This window comes from Corvus brachyrhynchos, unplaced genomic scaffold, assembly GCF_000691975.1.
Source record: "Corvus brachyrhynchos isolate BGI_N302 unplaced genomic scaffold, ASM69197v1 scaffold202, whole genome shotgun sequence".
NCBI lineage: Eukaryota > Metazoa > Chordata > Aves > Passeriformes > Corvidae > Corvus > Corvus brachyrhynchos.
The window spans coordinates 5,705,292-5,721,278 of NW_008238132.1; the positions used below are offsets into that span (position 1 = coordinate 5,705,292).

The 15,987-nt window shown below is 39.9% G+C and overlaps 1 protein-coding gene across 2 annotated transcripts in view; it reads right to left on the reverse strand.

The window, feature by feature from the left end:
- Window positions 1-3,571: 3,571 nt before the first annotated feature.
- The window catches only part of ZC3H13 (zinc finger CCCH-type containing 13), a 41,530-nt gene continuing 29,114 nt past the window's right edge, over window positions 3,572-15,987 (reverse strand). The window contains exons 14-21 of one of the 2 annotated variants that reach the window (XM_017733602.1): window positions 15,599-15,987; window positions 14,815-14,918; window positions 13,391-14,407; window positions 11,893-12,402; window positions 8,789-8,944; window positions 7,977-8,177; window positions 4,596-4,759; window positions 3,572-4,057 (exon numbers count right to left, since the gene is read on the reverse strand). In XM_017733602.1, coding sequence (XP_017589091.1) covers window positions 3,887-4,057; window positions 4,596-4,759; window positions 7,977-8,177; window positions 8,789-8,944; window positions 11,893-12,402; window positions 13,391-14,407; window positions 14,815-14,918; window positions 15,599-15,987 — 2,712 coding nt within the window. In that variant the 3' untranslated portion in view covers window positions 3,572-3,886. The remainder of the gene's footprint in view (window positions 4,058-4,595; window positions 4,760-7,976; window positions 8,178-8,788; window positions 8,945-11,892; window positions 12,403-13,390; window positions 14,408-14,814; window positions 14,919-15,598) is intronic. The other variant, XM_017733603.1, reaches the window with a different exon arrangement.

Sequence of the window (15,987 nt, forward strand, 5' to 3'; positions counted from 1 at the left end):
TTCCACCCACTCTTTTTCCACACAAAATCAAGCTAGCAGAGAAATGGGGAGAAAGGAAGAGATGCAAAAGGACCCATTGGAGGAATGCTGATCAATACAGGGAACGTGTGCAAGGTCCTAAGATAGGAGTTCCTAAAGCAAAGTCTGCAATTCAGATAAGTTTCATGCCTTTTTCTGAAATTGGGCTGTGAGCAATTCTCCTTTTCTTAAAGCTATCATAAAATTACCTGATGACGGTTTTTAACTTATATTCCCTGCAAACTAAACATTACTTTTAGTTAAAATGATGGAGACCAAAATACTCATACACAGGACCTTCACATTTGTACAGCTCTACCTGTACAGTAATTCCTGCCAGGTGATGGGAAATGCTTGAAAAAAATCTTAGTGCTTCCCATAGGAACTTGTATATTTTCTGCCAGTACTGCAACATACTCCTGCAGTCATAAGTGCTGCAAATTGAATTAAAACAAAGATGTGTAAGAGGCAATTTCAGCACTGCTCTTTGCATAATACCAACAAATGATGGTACAGGTCAGCACTGGCTTTGATGGGACACTATCACTTCAGGAGATACTCATAGCAGCCCATCAGACCTACTTTATTTTGCATTTCCTAGGGTAATGTGAAATATTCTTCTCCAAACTAAGTGCACATATACACCTTGGCTGTTTCACAGGAAGAGCATTTAAAGCACAGTGTAATTAAATGCCACACCATTAATCTATTTTGTGTACTGTGGTCTTAGATAAGGCTGTTTCTAGCTATCAAACATTTTTATGTCTTTCAGAGACAGAGGTTAAAATAGGCTTTAGCATAATTGGTAGCGATGATCTAATACTTTCAGCTTAAAGGCAGCATTATTGTAGCTATAAAACAGGTGAGAACATTTAAATGCTGAATAGAATTGGTTAACTCTTGCTCAGGAACTACAGTGTTTAAGACATTTTTTTTTTGTAAGCATATATAAAATCACCAATGACATTAAAAATAATAGTTAGCAAGATAAAAATGTCCAGCAAGTGAAAAACATAAAAATAGTTTTGCCTGAGTCACACAATTTAATAAGAGATTTCTCATGTCATTTATATTTGATATGAGTACTATACACTCCTGTGTGGGTACTTAAAAAAATAGAACTAAAAACAGAAATAAAAACTCCCTCATGTCTTCTTCAACAATTCTTTAAACGTAGTGTACAAACATCTTACTGAACCCTTAGGTACTAGGTGTTACAGAAAGCATTATAGTAAGAAATCTCCATATTTGAACTGAATTGCTATTCACAGTTAGGCCTTTGCCTGAAGCCAATACAACTGTCAGCAATCACAGAGCTGTAAGACAGATCTGCTGTGAGACAGATCTGCTGTTAGACAGCACACTCAACATCCCACCTCAGTGTGCTGGTTCCAAGTGGAGAAATAGGATAAGAAACTGATATAAACCAACTGTCAAAAAATTTAGTGGTTTGTAACTCATTTTCATCCTGAATGACAACAATGAAAACAAGCTGCTCTGCAGCAAGCCAGTATCAAGGTATAGCTATGGATTTTTTTTTCCATCCTCTATGAGCAGAATTCAGAGTAACAGTTCAGGTTTAAAGACAGGAAAGTATAGAGATGTATACAGAGACTTAGTCTGAGGTTTTAGAAGTCTTCGTTTCATATGGAGGACACCACAGACTACCTAAAGATACCTTACTGGTTTGATCCAAAGATCCCACACAAGAAAACAATTCTTAAAAAATTGAGCCCAGGCATGACAAGTCCCTAACACACCTCTGAAATCTTAATAATCGGCAAAACCATCATTGGTCACTGCCTCTACGGCTAAGATCCAGCAACTCAGCAACTGTGAAACATCCTCAAGCTGCTGCATAGGATTGATCTGCCCTGATAATTAACAGAATGTAAAATACATCACAGAACAACCTGAGTTGGAAGGGACCCACAGGAATCATCAAAGTCGAACTCCTGGCCCTGCACAGGGACACCCCAGGAGTCACACCATGTGCCTCAGAGCATTGTCCAAATACTTCTTGAACTCGGTCTTGCTTGATGCTGTGACCACTTCCCTGGGGAGCCTGTTCCAGTGCCCAACCACCCTCCGGGTGAAGAACCTTTTCCTGATATCCAACCTAAACCTCCCCTGCCTCAGCTTCATGCTGTTTCCCCTGGTCCTGTCACTGGTCACCAGAGAGATCAGTGCCTGCCCCTCCTCTTCCCCTCGTGAGGATGCTGAAGACCACAATGAGGTCTCCCCTCAGTCTCCTCCAGGCTGAACAGACCAAGGGACCACCTCAGCCACTGCTCATAGGACTTTCCGTTCAGGCCCTTCACCACCATCACTGCCCTCCTCTGGACGATCTAACAGCTCCATGTCTTTCTTATACTGTGGCACCCAAAACTGTCCCCAGGACTCAAGGTGAGGCTGCCCAAGTGCAGAGCAGTGGGACAATCCCCTCCCTTGCCCGGCTGGCGATGCTGTGCCTGATGCACCCCAGGACAGGGTTGGCCCTCCTGGCTGCCAGGGCACTGCTGACTCATGTTCAACTTGCCATCAACCAGGACCCCCAGGTCCCTTTCCACAGCACTGCTCTCCAGCCCCTCATTCCCCAGTCTGTCCATACACCCAGGGCTGCCCCATCCCCTGTGCAGAATCTGGCGTTTGCCCTTGTTGAACTTCGTATGTTTGGTGATTGCCCATCTCTAATTTATTGAGGTCTCTCTTCAGAGCCCCTCTACCTTCCAGGGAATCAGGAGCTCCTCCCAACTTAGTATCACTGGTAAGCTTACTTAGCCCTTAATGAAGAAGAGCACAGGGCTGAGGATGGAGCCCCATGGAACCCCACTAGTGACAGGGCACCACTCTGATGTCACCCCATGCACTATAGCCCTGTGTACCTGACCCATGAGCCAGCTGCTCACCCATTGCATGGTGCATTTATCCAGCTGTGCGCCAGGCACTTTATCCAGAAGGATACTGTGAGAAACAGTATAAAAAGCTTTACTGAAATCCAGAAAGATTACATCAACTAGCTTCCTTTGATCAACCAGGTGGGTTACTTTGCTGTAAAAGGAAATCGGGTTTGAAAAGCAGGCTCCCACGCAAAGCCCTGCTGGCTGTGACCAGTGACTGTGCTGTCCTTCAGGTGTTTTTCAATATGCACTAGTTAGTCCATTTTGAAAGCAGCCAGCATTTCCAAAATGCAGTTAGTCTCATAAATATAGACACCTAAAACTGCTCATAAATCTTGCATAAATCTTGAAGTGGTTGGTTTTGGGTTGTTTTGGTTTTTTTTTTAACTTTCTCTTCCATCAACAAGAAAGGGAGCCTTAACTGACTGGACTAGGTTTTCGTGTCCAGAAATTACATTAAAGGAAATCTATGTTAAAGATGGAAAAGAGCTAGACTTTGGTCCCAATCCACACCAGAGGCTACTGTGATAAGAAAGAGATTTGGAAAAGGGAGGCAAACAGACTCCCAGCTATGTAACAAATTCAAGATGTGTACTGAGGGACCAAGGTGATGGTGGAAATACCCATTCATAATAAGGAAAAAGATACACAGGTGGTTTTCCTCAGTTTAATATCCGTGGATGTTATAAACTGCTAAATCCAGACATCTTCACATTATTACACTTGATGCACCATAAAACAGGTTTATGTTACAGTGTAAGGTTCAATATTACAAAAGTTGCAGAGACCTTCACACAGAAGTCTTAATTTTTAACTCCTATTCACATCTAAACCCAATATTCTTAACTGTGTACAAATGGAGTACTTCCTTCCATCTTCTACAGCTGCTTTCCAACCACCAGTTCTAAACAGCAACACCAACACTGGTAGTGAGAAACTAACTAGGAAGCGCCACTGCAGCCATTTCCTCAAGTCACACAGACTTCCTGCTGGAGAGCTGGCTGTGGAATTTTGCTGTCCTCTGTCTTTTCCTGCCCGGGAACTTGGCACACAGTCTTTCGTTTGAATAACCGTAGGCTCAACCGTAACAAGTCACTGTCCATTGCTGCGGAATTTGTGTAAGTTTGTTTCGTTGCACCCTGTTGAAATTAGAAATTAAATTTAAAAAAAGGAAGACCTGAAAACAATGTCTTGTAACACCAAATTAACCTCAAGTACTCTCAGTAATTAGAGGTTTAATCATACTAATCATACCACTAGAAAAGACTTGGAGAATTAATGATTTTTCTACTAGCATACAAGAAGTTTTAATTTTAACTTGGATTCTCACATGGAATCATAAGCAGGAAAGTTATTAAACAATTACCTTTGAAATCGTATTTTACCTAATTATTTCTATTATGTATCCTTTAAATATAGAAAATGTATCTCCTGAATTTAAACCCCAAAATGATAAGAAACAGAACCTAGCTCTAGTCTCAAACTTAAATTAATCTCTCATTCTACCTAAAAGATAAACATCCTATAACCTCTCTAAATAAAAGTGTTTATTATTTAAAGGACTGGACCTGCTTCCGAACAACAAACACAAAAATTATCTCCCAAGAGAAATGCTCTGCTTAGGGGAATCTGTGTTTCCACCACACCTCGACCAAGCACTGTAAGCAGACCACCTGCCTTTTCGTTCTTCATGAGCTGCTTACGAATTGCAGAATCCCTGCGGAAGCACAGCGCTTTGCAGCAAGGACCCAGATTGCTGAGAAGACCTGCTCTCTCTTCTTTTCGGCGAAGTGCAGCCATGTTCAGTGCTCCCAGGTCATGTTCAAAAAGGTTTTCTGCATCTAGAAAGAATTGAGATTTGCACAGATCAATATATATATGGCATTTTTGAACAGCAACATACAGTAATATGAAAATATAACTATTTGTATTTATGCCTTCTAAACAATATCAAGGTTTGGGAAAAAAAGAGTATTTGAGTTTATAAAATAACATGAATAAATCCTTCACCATTTAAAGGGAAGGATGAATACCCTTGTATTTAGATTCAGTGCTGGAAAGCAATATTAAGACAGCAATCACTGGGAAGCCTAAAAATTGAGTGACAGCTTTGGACAGAAGATGGGGTATGATTTATGGTCAGATGTGTGACGGACAAAAGCTGTTTGTTTACCACTTGCATTAATCATAAAGTACCTAAGTTCCACTTCTTTGCAAGACATCACGTAACTCTCCCAGTGTCAACACTGTTTTTGCATGGCTATACAGAAGTGAAACACAACTATCTAGAATAATTCTTTCACTTGTGGTGGATGAACCTGGAGAACAAGTCAGCAGATGCCAAAGGACTACCCCTTCCTACCAGCTCACCTAAAGCATTTAACAGTACTCAAGGTGACAGGACCAGTCCTTCAATACATTTACCAGAAGAAATAGCATGCAGAAAAAAACTTTTAGAAAAGACAGATTCTGAGGTGACTCATGTTTGCCAACAAGTCTGCTTCTACGAAATGCAAAGACAAAAAGAACGCACGGGGTGGACCACAGCTCATTGGTTTATAGCCCTTTGACAATAATTAGGAATATTATCATGTAATAGAAAAAAAGCTGACAAGGTATGTGGCTGAGTCCAATCCAGCTGCCTCTATATAGTAAAGCTGGGTGTTCAGCAGAGAATTTAATGCCTCACTCAAGATGGCAAGAACCCGGGGGAAAACACAGCATCTAAAAGCAAAGACTGCTCCGGCAGTTTGGCAGAATGAATGCAGAAGAGGACAAAAATGCATTTTTTAAACCACTCAGAATTTGGATGAAGATCAGTAGTTTTTATACAAGTTTTTAAACAAGGTGAAAAGAAACAAGAAAGTTGCACTAAATGAAGGGCAGGTTAAAGAGAACTGCACTGAAGTCAAAGACAATCTCAATGGACAATCAAAAAATGGAAATAAGTGTCAAGACACAAAAAGGCCACTTCAAAGGTAACATGGACAGCTTGCAGAGTCTTCTCAGGTGCCAGATGCTTGCTGAGAATATCAGGCAAGTAAGCATGTCCATATCCTTAAAGGAACAATTGCATATAATAGAGGGCAAGTCAGCCACAAATCTCAATACCATCACATAGAGATTTTTCTTTCCAAAGAAAAAATAATTTTAAAAGCACACCCTGAAACAAGGTGTCATTTCCTTTCTTTCTGCACTTAATAGTATTACCAGAAATTTTTCAATTTGTTCCTCCACAAGAACAAGGAAGGGAACACCAACCTCAGGAATAAGACAGGGAGACAAATTATACCACCACAAAGTCCAAAGTGAAAATGCTACTTTTTCACTGTTTCACACACTGAACACATCTAGCTCCGATTCTTTCAGCTTTCAGGAAACCGTTATTTGTGCTTTTCTTTAGAAAATATATGTGCTGTAGCTGTGTAATCTCTATACAGAGAACATTCACCTGGCAGACTGCACAGGAAGTGCATACACTTGAAAGCCTACACTTGGCAGTGTAGGAACTGATGTGTGAGAGACTGCACACACCAAAGGGAAATCAAGAGAGGCACTTCAAATCCCCCTTCCTCTCCAGAGCAAAGTTATGCTAAATCCTAGTACACTTAAGACAGTCCAGAGGCAGTGCTGGAGAGCCTCCTATTATCACTAAGGACTTTATTTCTAGGGAAGCATGCAAGGATTGCTGAGATTATTTCGGGTATCATTTTAAACAGACAGGTGGAGTGATCCTGCAGCGCAGTTGCTGTTGCAAGGAATCCCTGGTAAGAAGTGCTGAAGTACACAGCAAAATTAGAGCTTACAGGGAGAGACATAGTTCGTACCTTTTCTATATCAGTTTGTATACTCAGGAAGACTCAATATTTTATTTGACTCAAAGAAAAAGAAAAATAGGAGCAGTAGTAACAGCTCCCAGTTAATATAATTATATGATTTAAATGGCTCAAGCAAGGAGTGACACTGATAGAGATTAGCACAGCTAAGAGAAGTTTTGGATTTTTTTTCCCCCCCACTTATCTGAGACTGTGAGGTTAACAAGACAACGATGTAAAGAATAATGTAAAGTGAAAGGTATTGTTTCAAATTAAGAACTAGAATTTAGAGAGTAAAAAAAACCCATGAGCTCTGCAGATACTATTATTTATAAGCCACAATTTTCTAACATTTCGATGCTGCAATAATTTGCATAGAGATCTTATAGAAAAAGCAAATGTTTCACAGTCCTAAAAGAACCATTCTACCATGCAAGTTGTTGCAAGTAGCTCAACTGGCTCCTGGGATGTGAAAACAGAAAAATTAGTATTCTTTCTCATGAAAAAGCCCTGCTTACACTCAGAATTGCAGTAAGCAGCACCAGTACAATTCAGGCCCATCCCATTTATCATGCAGGTCTTGTGACACATACTTTATCCAAATTCCAAACCTGTAAAAATTGTTGAATTTCCCACTTTTAGTAGAGGTATAACATACAAATTTCACTTAGTGCCTTCATTCTGATCCAAAACTCCTATCTATGAATTCTAGGAAGGATCCTCAGAATGAAAATAAGAAATCTTATTTCTTTCTTGAAATACTACTACTAGTTCACTGGAAAAGATACTTTGCTCTCTAAGAAACTGATGATACCATCCTCTTGAGACAGCATTTGATTTAACTGCCCAAATTAACAATGAACACGACAGGTAATTCTTACTCAGAATGGCAAACATAATAAGCATAACCATAACACACACCAGTTACTCTGGATTTAGACTCTTGTTTCTTTTATGTTGTTCATATAAAAGGCTAGGAAAGTGTGAATGGTCTCCCAAAAAGAATATTACCCCAGGATAAAAACAATTTTGTTTTGTTTTTTTAATTTAGACCTCCTCACCATTGCTGGAATTAAAACACTAATCTGACTAACATGCTGCTGTATCATATTTCTGTAATTTTCACACAATACTCATTATATACTTTCTGTGGTCTTTGAAACCTAAAATAACGAACTGATGCACATTTCATAAGGACTTTTTCATTATACACAAAAGACAGTTTAATCCCTGCAGAAATTACCTTTAGGTTTTTCTAAGACTCTCTGGCAAGTCTCTTTTATTTTGGTGAAGAGCTCTGGTCCTGCCAATCGCTTGGAAATGCCAACTCTCAACATAACAGCACCTGGTGTGAATTTTAAGAGTGCAGCCCCAGGCTCACGTGGTTCTTTTGGCTGCTTTGGCATAAGACTGGACCAGTCTACATCTATAACATCCACTGGATCTGCAAAAACATTGACAGAGAATGAGTTATCACATCATCACCCCTTACCACAGTTGATTAATTTCACATGCTGCACACACAGCTGTCTCCTGAAAGCAATACATATATTAGATGAACATTGTTCTGTTGTCCTCTTGGACCCTTCAGGTAAGAATGTCAAAACTCACTTGGATGGGTGGAAAATAGGAGAAATACAAAAAGAAATAGAAATGCAAAGCTGTATGGATTAAAAAACCCCAACCCCTGCCTAATACTCTGCTTCATTTTTACTGCAATCCCTTTGTGAAAGGTTGCTCAGACCCTGTTTAGCCAGCAGGTTTGGACATATTACTTATACATTCACAAAAGTCACAGTACAACTGAACATGCTAAGGCACATTCAAATTAAATGCTTTAGAAAGCTAGTTCATACAGCCCAGAATACTCAGCTGAACTTAGGACAACGAGACAACTCCATTCTTCCCAGAGCACTTGGAAAGCATTCAAGCACAGACAGAATCTGCTCATAGACTGCACTCCTAATTCAGAAATACTGTCAACATCACAACAGCATTATATGTACACTGATCTAATCCTTCTATTCAAATAATCACAAAGGGGGGTTGATATACTTTTACCAGGCATCTTCTCATCTTCCTGTTGATCCTCACGCTTTTCAGCATCACCTGCCAGAATTTCATCCAGTTCATCATCACTGATTGGCTCGTATTCTCCAGCACCAGACCCCAGTGACTGCACATCGTTAGTCTTGGCTTCATCCTCTCCTCCTACAGACACAGACACGGGAGCTTTAAAGCAATCGTATTTGTTTTCTAAACATGTTGTACACTGCCTGAAGACAAAGGTTTAGCAAACTAAACTGTTAGCTTTTAGGAACAAGCATGATTCAACATAAAAGCTGGTATTAACCCACAGAAACAGTGAAGTTATTCCTCCCATACACAATGTGGTAGTTTGAATTTTATATACACTGGTCACTTTTTTGGTGCAGTATTAGTCAAACTGCTCAGATAAGGCCATTTTCACAACATACATGTTGATTATCTGGTATCTGACATGTAGTTTATAATAATAAATAGTTTATAAAAATCTAAGTTAGTGCCACAAAATCTTTCAGATGCTTTAGCACACTAATCCAAAATCAGGATTCAGTCCAAACTCCTAAAAGAAGTAACAAAACTCCAAAATACAAAAAGGCAACAGGTATCCTGAATGAAACAATTATGTACAAAATTTTAGATTCTTTGTGGCAGTCACAAGAAGAGCTTTTAGAAAGCCATGCCAAACTTCTTTTAGTTGTTACCCCTCCTATCCATCCACATACTATCTGCATACACAAATACCTGTGCTGTATGTGGAAACATACTCCTTAGGACCTGTGAACACAAGACAAACACTGAATTTTGCAGTTCACAAAAGGAACATCCTCTCATCTCCAAGACTGAAAGATCTGACTCAAGCACTTAAAAATCCTATTGCTCTAAACTCAGGCTTATGGTTCTCCAACATGGGTACTAGCAATGAGTCGTGCCACACAAACAGGACAGAATTTACATGGATCCTCCTGTGTGGATGACTATTCTGGTATCTTCCAGCTCCCTTAAGCCAGAAGTGAAGCTGCTTCCATTTTAAGTTTTCCCCTATTCTTTGGGGTTTTTTTTTAAGTTTGCTTTTGCAGGGGAAGAAAAAAATAGCCACCTCAACTAACCTAAAAATCAGCAAGGAAAAACCAAGTGAAAGATGTGCCAGCAGAGCATAAACAAACTACTCAGACCATGTGGCAATGCTTTGGAGGAAGCATATAGCATCTGAGGCATTATTTAAGCCCACTCCTAAAGAAAACACATTAAGGTTCAAAACACTAAGATAATTTAATGATATTCTGACACATTTTGTTAGACAATACACTACAGTAATTTGGCCAACTAAATACCAGATACCTCCCTAATATCATCAGATTTGGAAATGGTACTTAGTACTTCAAATATTCATGGCCTGTAAGATCCATCTTCTGCATCCATACTGATTTACCAGATACACTAGTCCTCCAGTACTACATGACTGGACCCATTAACAATTAACTGTATTAAAAAATTTAAAATCATAATTCATAGTTCTCAATATATAATTTTTTAAAAAAATACTTTACATTCTGAATTTCAAGACAAAGTTTGATAATTTCTAGAGTATAATCCAATCATTACTTTTACCACTCTTTTGTGGAAATGTGTTTTTATATTAATTCTGCATGAAAAACTCAACACACCAGCTGAACGGAGCAATGTAAACAGGAGTTACAAAGTAATGAAAGACAATGAAGTACACTAAACCTTAGAAAATCATAACCATGCTGTTAACAGTACACTTTAATAAAATGGAATGCCATCTTATATTTTACAAAATAGATTTATTTTTCTAAAAAAAATTTTAAAATTCTAAATATACCATAACTCCCTACAGCTGATAACCTGCAGAGAATTTAGAACACAACCTCTGAAAAACAGACAAAAGAATACACATTAAAACAAGTATGCTGAAAGGCTGGAACTAAGAACACATTTAACCTGCACAGCCTGTTTGGTTACAGGTGCCCTCTTGGAAACTGGTAATGTACCCAAAAATGGCCTTTTATTACCTCTTTTCTGCAGATACCACATTGTACTCTCAGATTTATCATACCATGCTTTTCCTCTAGTTTAAAAATAGTTAATTCTGTCTATTGTAGCAAAAGCAGACTTTTCCAGGCTCACTTCAAATACTATTTTTGTCAAGTGCTTCCACTCCACAGATAATCTCCTCAAATGAAACTTTCTCAATAGGGTCTCTCAAACCTAAAGACCACTTTGTGAGTAATCAGGTAGGAGACATAAGTACTAAATATTCCTCACCATCCTCTTGAGACAGCATTTAACTGCCCAAATTAACAATGAACACTACAGGTACTAAGAATGGCAAACACAATGAGCATAACTGTAACATACACCAGTTACTCTGGATTTAGACCCTTGTTTCTTTTATGTTGTTCATATAAAAGCACTCCCCAACTCCCTATTCTTGCAAAGTTCAAGCTTCTAATTCATGTGACAAACTCTTAGGAGTTTGTCAGTGTTTGCCCCTTGCTGACTTTATTTATCAATTCTAAGCATGCTTTCCCCAGTACCATTAAGACCAGCAAACTGAAGCTGCACTTCTTAAGATTACCTCAGGAAAGCTATTTTTGGACTATTGTGCTAAGCCATACATATGTTTCACCTACTAATCAGACAACCATTTCTATGATAATTGGGCTCTGGCAGAAAAAAACCCAAAAACCTGTTCCGAGTCCACACTTTTTTTTCCCTCCCCACTCATTAACTGTCACTTCCAAAGTAAGAAATAGGTCTTACAATGATGTAACAAGCCAATCAAATGTTGGTGTTATCTTTTAGTTACTTGCCTATTCAGAAACATTAGATTTTGGTGAAATTATATCTCAGATAATTTATGCTTCTTTGCCTCAAGACTTCTCTAGAAATTAAGAAACAGCACTAACACAATTAACACTAAGGAAGATGCTCATCAGATATCTCTCTCATTGTCTGCTTCCACAGTAGAGAAGTTGAAGCCAATAAGGCTTTCAGTAGAAAATTATTCTAATATAGCTCAGTTCAGCACTATGCTAAAAGAGAAAAAATAAAGTATTTGTTAGTCCAGGTTCTTTCCCAGAATAGCTCACCTTCTAAACTCTCTACCTTTTCAGCCTCATTTCCATCTTCAAAGCCTTGTAAAGGTCCTAAATCTTTGTCTGTTTTTTCCTTCTCTGAAGCTGCTGAATCCCGGCAAATACCATCAAACTCTTTTTCGTGATCTCTGTCCAGTTTTGTTTCACTGTGCTTTGTTGACTCCTTTTGAGAGGAGATGTCAAGAGTTCTCTCTCTCTCTCTTTCAGCAGTATCAGGCAGCTGTCGGTCTCTCTCCCTCTCCAGCTCCCGTCTTTTGTCCCTATCCCTCTCTCGCTCCCTGAGTCTCTCTCGTTCCCGGCTCCTTGGCCACTCTTTGTCCACATCTCGGTCCCAGTCTCTCTGTCTCCCCTCTCTCCTATCTCGCTCTCGTTCTCGATCATGTTCATGCCGATCTCGCTCCTGAAGCCTTTCCCTGCTGTCAAAGGACCCGGATCTGGAATGAACCTGACGATCTGACTCAGGGGAACTTCTTCTTGAACTGTGGCTTCTTGAATCCTGACGATCTGCACGAAAGGTCATAAATATAAGCATGACTATGACATATAAATATAACACTACTTTACCAGACCAAAGCATTTTAAAGATTTGGGTATGAAAATACACTTCTCAAAAGCATCATCTTCCAATTAATAAAGCTGTCAGATTGCCTTAGAAGATTTAACCTTACTTAGAAACGGGGTAACTTCTCCCACTTCCAGAAAAGAACTTTAGTGGCTATTTCTACTATGATGGAAACTAACAGAAGGTACACAATCTTAACTCAGAAATTTAGGCTTGGGGGGGAAAAAAAAGAAAAAAGAATTGCCTCAAAATTCAGAATTTTTAAAACATGTCTTCTAAAAGCTAAGAATGCCTTAGTTAACAAATGATGAATTCAGAAAAATAATTTCAGGCATGTAGCAATGAGGAGAACAGAGAGCCAAAATGTTTTTGGAAGAAGACGTTTTTGTATTGATGCTGTTTCAGTTTTAAAATATTTTACCTATTTTTTTTTCACAGCAACTACACACATTTTTAAAAAGTGACTATTTTGATTTGCAACAAAGATGATTTCCATGTGCATTGAAAGTATGCCTAACAGGAACCATGAAAAATTTACCTAATTTTGCAAAATTTCAGGAATTTCCATACCAAAATCAATGCAAATAATGAATTAAAGAACATTATTTAGATGATAAAACTACCTCAATGTTCTGTTAGCACAAGCATTTCCTCTATGAGTTTTTTTTGTCCTGCAAATTACTTTATTCCCCAGACAGCATGAACCAAATCCAACTGAATGTTTTGGTGTAAACAAAATGGTAATCCTGCCCACTGAGAATCAGCTTTTCAAATATGTTAACACTTGCAGGAATCTTAATTCATTCTCGTTTTACAGTGAAAGGCAGACAGCACCTCCCTCTCCTGTTACACTAATTAGAGCCATCCAAGAACAATTTAGGATTTGTACACAGAATGATAGGTCAGTCTCACTAAAATGCATCTCATTACCTGAAGATGTGCTGCGACTGGGTTCCCCTCGTTTCAACTGGTCAATTCTGGACTTTCTTTCAGTGATTTCTAAGCTTTTCTTCTCCCTCTCCCTGTCCCTATCCCTATCCCTAGAGCTACTGTGCAGGATCCTCTTCCGTCCAGTCTGATCATCTCCACTGCGATGCGCTGACTCATTGGAGGGGGATCTAAGCCTGCTTGAGGCATGGCTCCGATTGCTACCGAGGCTGCTGCTGCGCTTCTGGTCCACAGGCTTACGGTGTGGTCCATCCTCTATAGTAACATGAGGGGCTTCCACCTTTTCTCCCCTTGTCCTGTGACTTTTCCTATGGGAATCCTCAGTGCTTCTTTCTGGAACAACAATGTCACCACGTTCAGGAACATCTTCATCTGACCAGTCACTAAATGTGGTATCTTCTCTTTTTGTGGGGACTTCTGCCACAGCTTTCTCAGGTGGTTCTTCAACCAATTCTTCTTTAGTTACAGGCGGGGTTCTTGGGCCTTTTTTCTTTTTATGATGTGGAACAATTTCTTCGTCAGAAACTTCAGAATCACCCTTGGATCTCTTCCGCTTTTTCTCCACATTTTTCCTTTTCTGACCTTTCTTAGGGGAAAAGACCTGGCTTTCCTCAGTTGTTGATTCATTAGCATACCTTTCCACCCCACTGTCATCATCTTTCTTCTTCTTTGTGGCCTTTTTCTGTATCTTAGACTTCTTCTTGCTGTCATCATGCATTCTATCAGAAGCATCTCTTTCCTCAGAAGGACGGTGTCCAAGACTTTCCTGAACCCTGGACCGGGAGCCTTCTGAAGCATCTGGCTGCTCTCTTTGCTTATCTGCTGAAGAAATCCTCTCTTTAAACTCTGGTTCTTCATAGCGTCGGGAACTTTCCTTTCTGTCCGATTTTCGCTCTTCTTCTTTCCAGCGGCTCTGCCGCTCCTCTGTGACGTGAGAGGGACTCAGTGACCGGGATTCCTGTGGCCGCACAACCTGGCTCAGGAGCCTGTGCTTTTCATCTGCAAAATGTGAAAAAGAATGTGCTTTTATTGTGTAGGAAGGAGAACGTGTGAGCATTTGCTGTCTTCTGCATGCCAAAGAAAGTGTCCAGTAAAACACATAACCCATTACTTCAGTTAGATTTCTTATGTTTTTCCACTGCTGCAGCAGCAACAGACAATTTCCAATTTGGTAAACATGCATCTTAAACAGATGTGGAAGTCACTATCACCTGGCAGACATAATACATAGTGACAAAATGAAGATAAATGACAAATAAAGATGAAGAAAAATGGTAGTGCTCATAAAAATATGGGGAACACTTACAAAACTTTCCCCGTGTTTTTTCTATTTAAAATTGCAAGTTATTTTCCATAGACAGAGGATAAGCTGGGTCCAGCTGCAGAGAGAGCCCACTCCCACTTACTTTTATCATCTCCACTGTTGTAAGCATCACTATCAGGAGAATGATCACGGCGACGTTTGGGTGACTGACGGGGACTTGGACTGCTTTCGTTTCTGTGACGCTTCCTGCAGAAGGAACATGCACCATCAAATTTCTTCAGGATTCTTTGAGTTTATCATCAATACAATCCCTGACGTCTAAGCACCTCAAACGGAAGATATTTAAAGATGCCATGAAGTTCTGTAATTTTCTAAGTTGTCATTCCAAGTAATAGCTATGCACTTAAAGGAAGCACAACACATATACTTGGGATATTGTTCATGCCTTCACTGGTAGCCTTCTGGTATTGGAAATTTAGTAGTGCAAAGGGTAATGCATGCTCCAAAGAAATTTAACTAACAAAGTCACAAACCCTGACCTAGTTAACTGCTATTTGAATTTCAGGCTTCAAAATGTACCACAGTTTTCTACTTTGTTTCCATGAATGCCTGTATTATTAAAGGCAAGACAGTGCATGCATACTTAGAAGGGAAAATTACATTGTCTGACTCAACTCTTAGCTCACAAGTAGATGCATGATTCAGCATTAACAAAACATTGGACTACACCAGCATAGAACGAATTTGGGGGTTACCAGCATGTGCCACACAGATGCAGGGGAGACACAGCTCCAGACCAAGCCTAGGCATAAACAGGGTGTCTGCTTCCTTAAGATACTCCCCTGTCTACTAACTTACCAAATTCAACAGTAAAAGACTGCCTTTTTTTTCTTTCTTTGACTGAAGTAACATTTAGATCCACTCACTTGGATTTTCTTTCATCGTGGACATCTCTTGAGCCTCTTTCTTCTCGAATATCTTCTCTCTTATCCCTGCGGTCTTCCCTTCCTTTTTCTTTGTCATCCCAGTCTCTCTGGCGGTCTCTCTCTTTGTCTCTGTCTCGACCTCTCTCCCTTTCACGCTCCCGCTCCCGTTCCCTCTCTCGTTCTCGCTCCCTTTCGCGTTCCTCCCGCTCTCGCTCCCTCTCCTTCTCCCTCTCCCTCTCTCGTTCCCTCTCCCTGTCATGATCTCTGTCTCGGTCCCGCTCACGGTCCCTGTCTTTGTCCCGTTCTCTGTCCCTCTCCCGTTCCCGAGCACGATCCCTTTCCAACTCTCTTTCTTTCTCCCTCTCTCTTTCCCGGTCTCTTTCTCTTTC